Source organism: Strongylocentrotus purpuratus, unplaced genomic scaffold, assembly GCF_000002235.5.
Source record: "Strongylocentrotus purpuratus isolate Spur 01 unplaced genomic scaffold, Spur_5.0 spur5_scaffold_14, whole genome shotgun sequence".
Classification (NCBI taxonomy): Eukaryota; Metazoa; Echinodermata; class Echinoidea; order Camarodonta; family Strongylocentrotidae; genus Strongylocentrotus; species Strongylocentrotus purpuratus.
In genome coordinates, this window is record NW_022145599.1 from 35,298,082 (window position 1) to 35,306,819 (window position 8,738).

Consider the following 8,738-nt stretch of genomic DNA (forward strand, 5'->3'; position numbering starts at 1 on the left):
CTCATACGGCTTCATCAGGAATTGATGAATTCATTCAATTTATTCAATCAACAGCATCATAGAAATGCAGTGCGCCAAATGCAAAGCCGCCGCGTTAAAAAGCAACGAGCTAAATGTTAAGCGCGAAGCGCAAAAGTGCAGAAAAGAAGTAAAGAGTGGGAGAAAGAGATAATGAGAGACAGAAATGATACAGGCACGTAGCAAGGGGGCGGTGGGGGCGGTCGCCCCCCCCCCCCAAAAAAAAAAAAAAAAAAAACGCCGGCCAAAAAAAAAAAGAGAGAGAATGAGAAAGAAGAACGGACGTAGGAAGAAAAAGGATTAAGAGTCGAGAACGGTAAAACGAATCGTCTCCTTTCTCTAATAATGTAATAAAACGTCAAAGCTTCCGCGCTTCGCGCGGGAGGGGGCCGGCCGGCCGGCCGGGGGGGGGGGGGAACTGAATTCAGACAAGGATTAAAGATGAAGTTGAGTTCTGGTCATGCGATTGCATTGTGAAAGAAACGGTGTGGAATCGACCAGAAAAGGTTGATCATCAAGCATATAAGAATTTGTGTGTATTGCAAGGTTCTGGAATCATCAAAATGATAAGAAATTCGGCCAAGTCTTGGTAAAGTTACAAACACTGTACACAGAAAGATGTATATGGGACTACACGAACACGTGGCGTAAAAATCCTACCCCCGAGTTTTACGATGTTACACATGACATATTTAGAATATGAAGGCATTTGAAGAGCCATGCTTTTCAGGGAACATGTCTTATCTGATGTTCTTCCACACTTGCATAATAAGAATGATAACGCTCACAAACTATTTTTCACCTCTTCCCAGAACTTAACCTTCTCTTTAAGAGTCGAGAATGATACAACGAATCGTCTTTCTCTAATAATGTAATGAAACGTCAAAGCTTCCGAGCTTCGCGCCGGAGGGGGAGGGGCCGAATTCAGACAAGGATTAAGAATCGAGAATATAGTACAACGAATCGTTTTCTTTCTTTAATAATTTAATGAAACGTCAGAGCTTCCGCGCTACGCGCGGAGGAAGGGGAACTTGATTCAAACAAGGATTAAGAGTCGAGAACGGTACAACGAATCGTCTTCTTTCTCTAATAATTTAATGAAACGTCAAAAGAAACTGATATCTTTAGACGAGGATTAAGAGTCGAGAACGGTACAACGAATCGTCTTCTTTCTCTAATAATCTAATGAAACATCAAAGCTTTCGCGCTTCGCGCGGGACGGGGGAAACCCCCTCCCTGCACCACCACCCCCCCCCCCCTAGGTAGCGCGCTTCGTACGCTTCGCGTGCTCACTACTGCCCCCTAAGATAACATCCTTGAGAGGATAATAACCCAGGTAGCAAGCCCATGTGGGACCCATGCACATGGGTCCCATATTCTCTGAAATGTTATCTTTATTGAGGGTGACTTGAACAAGTTAATAACTTGGAAGGGAGGGGGTGCAACCTGCCACACGCTTCTACCTCTTGGTTGCTTTGATCCATTGCCGAAAATATTTTGGCACCTATCACCCCCCCCCCCCCCCAACCACGGATACAAATAGACACCGTTGACTGTAAGGCATTTCCATCAGTCATAATAATTAACCCTTAAAAATGCATACTGGTAAGAACTTTGATGGCAATCAAATAAATAAAGTAAACAAGTAAACAGCAACAATTCAAACAGAACACCAATACATGAACACAACTCAACTTAATACAATGTAGAAAAGATATTTAGGCAGGAAGTTGGAACAGCTAATTTTCATCTTTTAAAACAGCAGAACTCAACAAATTCAAATTATGCCCCTCTTCTTATCCAATATACACAACAAATATGTATTGCATATCCTCAGCTCAAGAGCATCACGTTTCATAAAAAATTGCTCAAAAACTGAAAGTAGCTCGCTCAACAAGGTTCTTATATCAAAATGGCATATTTTGGAGCAAAATTGAAATAACCATGACAACGCTTTATCTAGCATACACAAACAATATGTCTTAATAGCACATCCTTACTTCAAAAGCATCAATACCAATTTTCATAAAACATAACTCAAAAATTGTGGAAGTAGTTCACTCCACAAGGTTTTGATATCATAATGGCATTTTTTTGGAGCAAAATAGTGGTTACCACGCAGGCACGTAGCCACGGGGGGGGGGGGGGGGGGGGGCACACGTGCCCCCCCCCTAAATTTTCAGGATCGGTTGCATTTTTTTAGACCCCTTTTTTTTTACCTCGATCGATTACATGTATGTGCCCCCCCCCCCCAAACATCAAGCTCTGGCTACGTGCCTGTTACCATGGCAACGTCTTATCCGGCATACACACATGTTGTTGTTGTTGCTTAAAGGAGCTTGGCGAAGAAATTTCACATAATCACTCAAAATGGGCAAATTATACATGTCCGGATAGCGTAGACCAATTTGAACACACAAATTCTGCTCTGAAGTCTTGTAAATATAAATGAAACGCGATAAGAAGCTTTTTCCAAGAACCTTCTCAGAACTTCTATTCATGGCTTGAAAATTTTGTTCACGCAGTAGGCCGATTATGACGTCACTGGTTGGGCAAGATCGCAGTTCTATAGGCCTCAAGCTCGCCTCTAGCTCGCACTGCTCGCGTGCGGTATTTTGCATATAGGCCTATACGTATACATTATCCAGACTTTGCATGCTTCATATCCTGACCAGAAAGTAGAATAACAATCTCTAGAAATCATGTAATTACATATAATATTAAGCAAATGTATGTAATATAATACGAGGGCTGAATCGTGCAATTCGATTTGTCGAAATACGCTTCCGTTCTGTGTAATTTGCTGAGATGTTTAGTTTGTTCAGTCATCATGCCTTGGCGTGATAGTGATTGCTGTTGATTATATACGGAGACCATGATGAGTGAATCGCGAGAGTCCCTTTGCATTTTTATGATGTCCTGCATGCAGCTGCAGTTCTATTCATGAATGGTGCATATTTGTAGTTGATTTTCGTCAAATATAATCTAACATCTAATCGTCTTTGTTTTGTTATCCGTGAAATTTGCCAAAAAGCCCTACGCATCCCGAAAAATTAGAAAATGTCTCGCCCAATCACCCCAGTGACAGGGATCACAGGGTGCCTGACAGATCGATCGCCAGTTGAGCGGGGCCGGGGGAGCTGAGCGGCAGCTGGCAGCTCATGCAGCCAGCTCGCGCTGATCACTTGACCTGCACCAGCATCTAAAGCTACGGTCACAAAGGTTATACGAACGATGCGTTCGTACGAATCACCCTGTTTTTCCATGGTCTTCCCGAATTGTCATGGTCTGAAAATCGTTCGTACGGCGTTCGTAGCAGTTCGTAATGGCATTTGTGACCGAGGCTTATGCCGTCTTCTTCGAATTGTTCTCTTTCTTCCTACATCCCCATCATCATCATCGTCATGGAATAAGTGATGACTCACTCCAGTGGATAATGTCTCTCCTCACTGATAGACAACAGGCAGTCGTATATAGTTGATAGATCCAAATCAACATGGAGGGATGTAACATCTGGAGTCCCCCAGGGATCCGTCATCGGCCCTACCCTCTTCCTGTTGTATCAACGATATCCAAGACAACATCCAGTCCACAATGCGCGTCTCTTCGCAGATGACAGCACCCTCTATCGTGAGATTCGATGCCCTGAGGACCATCAAATCCTAAAGGACGATCTCCAACAGCTGTCCAGGTGGTCTTCAAACTGGATGATGGACTTCAACGTGCAAAAGTGCGCTATCCTCACCATCACACGGAAGCGTACTCCCAGCATTCGAGAATACCACCTGTCAAATGGACTGATTCCGAGAGTGAAAGAGTACAAGTACCTTGGAGTAACGGTTGCTGCTGATCTCCGTTGGAACAAGCACTGCCAATCCATCTGGCATAAAACAAGCCGTACTGTAGGTCTTCTTCGCAGGACTCTCTTTCATCAGTGTGACGTCATAATAAGAGACTCTGTGCATGGACTGTCTACTTATCTTTCACCACTGCTGAGCTGAGTGTGACGTCACAATAGAAGACTCTGCTGATTGTCTACTTATCTAAGCGTCCACGTCGCAGGGCTGGAAACTGGACATCGTCCTGAGCTAATTCTGCCACCACCATCATCCATCCATCTCATCTACTCTTACCAGCAAGTAAATACTACCTAATAATGGCTCCCACTGATTGTCGCCGGAAGCATGCATCCTCTTCAGGACGGAAGGTAATTACAGTGATGTCCATCAACACTGAGGGGTTTTCAACAGCGAAACAACAACTCATTGGAAAGCTCTGCAAAGAGAACGACTGTGTAGCATTATGTCTACAAGAGACCCACAGAGGCCACCAACACATTCGACCGAGGATTCCTGGAATGAAGTTGGCTATAGAGAGACCACATGAGAAATATGGAAGTGCTATCTTTGTTAGGAAAGATGTGATCATCGATCAGACCTCACTGACTGAAGAGGATAACATAGAAGTCCTTGCTGTCAACATGGGGAAACTATCAGTCACTTCTGTTTATAAACCACCGGGATCTACATTTGCCTTTACTGAACCTCAATCTTTCGACTATGACCTTGTTAATGTTATTATTGGAGATTTTAACAGCCATAGCACCTCGTGGGGATACGAAGAAACAAATGAGGATGGTGACCTTGCTGAGGCCTGGGCAGAAGCACATCATCTTGACCTAATCCATGATGCTAAGCTCCCCCATTCCTTCAATAGCTGTCGATGGAAGAAAGGTTATAATCCAGACCTATCCTTTACAAGTGAACGAATATCATGCCAAACCAAGAAGAGAGTCCTAGAGCCAATACCACATTCACAACACAGACCAATAATCGTTGACATTACTGCTGCTGTGGTACCTCAGAGAGTTCCCCTACGACACCGTTTCAATTTCGTAAAGCTGACTGGGAGAAGTTCGCCATCGATCTAGATGAAGCTTTATCTGATCTTGACCCAGTCCCGGCAAACTACGACCAATTCGTCCGGACTGTACAGGAGATATCCAGGAAGCACATTCCACGTGGATGTAGGGAAAACTACATACCTGGATTATCAGCTGAAAGTGCCTTGATGTACAAGGAGTATATAAAACTCTACGAGGAAGACCCCTTTTCAGAGGAAACCTTGAGTGCAGGTGAGCTCCTCATGGCAGCAATATCAGAGGAACGGAGGAAGTCTTGGCAAGATCTCATTGAGGGTGTTGATATGACGCACAACAGTAAGAGAGCTTGGTCCACCATTAAGAAAATCAGTAACGATCCCAAGAAGTCTACACCCCATTCTAATTTTACTGCAGATCAGGTTGCCCACCAACTTCTCCTGAATGGCAAATCGGCACACAAGAAACGCCACAAAAGGAATCCTTGGCCACAGGTTGACACAGAATCTACCTGGTACTTTAACAACTTGGAACTCCAGACGGCTATCGACTCCCTTAAGAATGGCAAGGCAGCTGGTCTTGATGACATACGTACAGAACAGATCAAACATTTTGGGCACAATACAAAGGAGTGGCTGCTCTCTCTGTTCGACAACTGCGTAACCCTCTCCCAGCTTCCTAAAATCTGGCGGAAAGCCCGTGTGATTGCTATCCTCAAGCCAGGGAAAGACCCTAACGAAGCAAAGAGCTACAGACCAATCTCCCTGTTGTGCCACCTCTTCAAGCTCTTTGAGCGCCTCATCCTGAACAGACTGGGGCCAGTCACAGAACAACACCTGATACCAGAGCAAGCAGGTTTCCGGCCTGGAAGATCGTGCACTGGCCAAGTGCTAAATCTAACCCAGCACATCGAGGATGGTTTCGAGAAGAATGAACCGACTGGAGTTGTGTTCGTCGACCTGACAGCTGCCTACGACACTGTTAACCACCGTATACTTCTCGACAAGCTCTATACCATGACAAAGGACTCCCATCTGACTAAGCTTATACAAATGCTCCTGGAAAATAGACGCTTTTATGTTGAGCTCAACGGGAAGCGCAGCAGATGGAGGAAACAAAAGAATGGTCTACCTCAGGGCAGCGTACTTGCTCCTGTCCTATTTAATGTTTACACCAACGACCAGCCAGTGTACCCAGGGACAAGAAGCTTCATCTATGCTGATGACCTTGGCATAGCAGCCCAGAATTCCCACATAGACAAGATAGAAGCCACTCTTTCATCAGCCCTAGACAACCTGACAGACTACTACAACAACAACCATCTGAAGGCTAACCCTGCCAAGACCCAGGTTAGCTTGTTCCATCTCCGCAACTACAATGCTGGGAGGAAGCTGTCCCTGAAATGGAACGATGTCTCATTGAAACACTGCGATCACCCTGTCTACCTTGGAATCACTCTTGACCGAACCCTTTCATACAAACAGCATGTTCAAAAGGTGAAGGGTAAAGTTGGGACAAGGAACAACCTCCTACGGAAACTGGCAAACTCATCTTGGGGTGCCAATTCCTCCACGCTGAGATCAACTGCTCTTGCGTTGTGTTACTCTGCAGCAGAATATGCCTGCCCTGTATGGGGAAGATCATCCCATACAAAGAAAGTTGATGCAGCACTCAACGACAGCTGCAGATGCATCACTGGCTGCCTCAAGCCCACGAATGTGGACAGCTTGCACTCCCTGGCCGGCATTGCTCCATCCGATGTCCGCAGAACAGTTGCAAGTAGGACTGAACGCAGCAGACAAGTTGAGGACACCCGCCATCCCCTTTACTCGCATCAACCGGCCCCTACCCGCCTGAAGTCAAGGAAAAGCTTCCTTCATACAGTCCAGCCACTGTCACAACCTCCTCATTCAACCAGAGTGATCTTGTGGGAAGAGAAACGTCGTGAAAACCACCACCATGAAAAGCTACCAATCCCGACCGAGGAACAGCTGCCCCCTGGCCATAGATGTGATTGGAAGACGTGGAAGTCCCTCAATAGGCTTCGCACAGGGGTGGGGCGATGTAAATACAACATGAATAAATGGGGATATACTGACGACACAGACACCAACTGCGAGTGTGGAACATCCGTCCAATCCATGTCACACCTATTAAGATGTCCATTCCTAATTGACCAATGCTGCCTGGAAGACCTGGTGGCAGCAAATGAGAAGGCTCTTCAGTGTGCCAAGGCCTGGCAGAGCATTTGAGGTCACGAAAGAAGAATACAAAGTGTATATATCCTTTTCTTGAACATGATATTATTTATTTTTGGTGCTTGATAAATCTCTATAGATATTTATCACAACTATGAAGTTTTAGATGGTTACCATTTCGTGTTTTTTTCTTTTCTTTTTACTTTCTTCTTTCTTTCTTTTTTCTTCTTCAGTTTCATTTTTTTTTTTTTTTTTTTTTTTTTTTTAAATTCAGTTATGAGTTATGAGTTTTTGATCGATCGGGTGGGTGGTACATGCACAACATTACTTATTATAGGCTCTGTATAAGCTTGGCTTGTTAGAACTCTTGTGAGTAATGTGCCGCGGGATTCCATATCCTTAAACTGCTGGCGAACAGAGCAACAAGACCAAGCTCTGTAATTATTAGGATCTCTGTCCAGTAGTGCCGTGTTTGTGCCATCGAACTGGATCGACCAAATCAATTGATTCATAATGTATATGCAATATTTTTCCCGTAACATGAGAGTAATTTTAATAGTTTCATACTATTAATTAAATGTAATGTTAACTGTTATTGTATAATTGTTTTAAATGGGGGCACGCTACAAGAGTCCTATCTCGCACCCCGGGGCAACGTGTCTGACACGGCCGGTTGTAGCAACTACTCCGAAGATCAAGATTACTTTAATCTTGATCTAAGGAGACACGAACGAACGAACGCAGGACTCTCTCACCCTGTACCAGGGATGTAAAGTCCAGGGCCTACACAGCCTTAGTGCGCCCCCAATTGGAGTATGCCTCGGAGGCTTGGAACCCACACAGCGTCACGGTCACGAAAATGCTAGAGCAAGTACAAAGAACAGCGGCTCGCTTTGTGTACCGTGACTACAGATACACCACATCACCATCGATCAGCTCTTGTGGCAGCTCTAGGGTGGGACACGCTTCACACACGTCGAATCCTCGACCAATATGCACCCTTCTCTAATCTCTACAAGATCCATCACCGACTTGTCTCCATACCTGCACCAACTATTGTTATCCCTGCTACATACTTCGGAAGACATGACCACAACCTGAAGTATGTAATTCCTGTTGCAACTATCGACTCCTTCAAGTTCTCATACTACCCAAGACCAATAAGGATCTGGAACCATCTGCCAGGCTCAGCAGTCAATGCAAGAGGAATAACCAACTTCAAGGAGGCTGCTCTACCCTCCATCAGAATGATGCAGCCCCCTGTTGGTTCTCACATCGTATAAGCTTACTAGCTTGGTTTTTACTTGCACTGGACTTATATATATATATTTACATATTTTACTGTAAATTGACAAGTGCTTTGTCCACACACCATTCCAGCAATTCATGACACTCCTTGTAGTCACTCGCCTCACCTACCATCATGGGCGTAGCCACGGGGGGGGGGGGGCACGGGGGGGGGGGGGGGCACGTGCCCACCCTAAAATTTCCAGGATCGGTTGAAATTGTGTAGACCCCTTTTTTCGACCTCGATCGATTACATGTATGTGCCCCCTCCCCCAAATATCAAACTCTGGCTACGTACCTGCCTACCATCCCAGTATACACTGTAAAAAAATAATAGTCGAAATAACTCAATAAAA

At 44.9% G+C, this 8,738-nt stretch overlaps 1 protein-coding gene across 1 annotated transcript; it reads left to right on the plus strand.

Annotated features, from left to right (window-relative positions):
* The first annotated feature begins 4,237 nt into the window (after window positions 1-4,237).
* LOC105442198 lies at window positions 4,238-8,378 on the plus strand. The gene is made up of 3 exons (XM_030985257.1): window positions 4,238-4,751; window positions 4,919-7,141; window positions 8,032-8,378. Exons 1-3 carry the CDS (start codon window positions 4,238-4,240, stop codon window positions 8,376-8,378), a joined length of 3,084 nt encoding a protein of 1,027 aa, XP_030841117.1.
* Window positions 8,379-8,738: the final 360 nt, after the last annotated feature.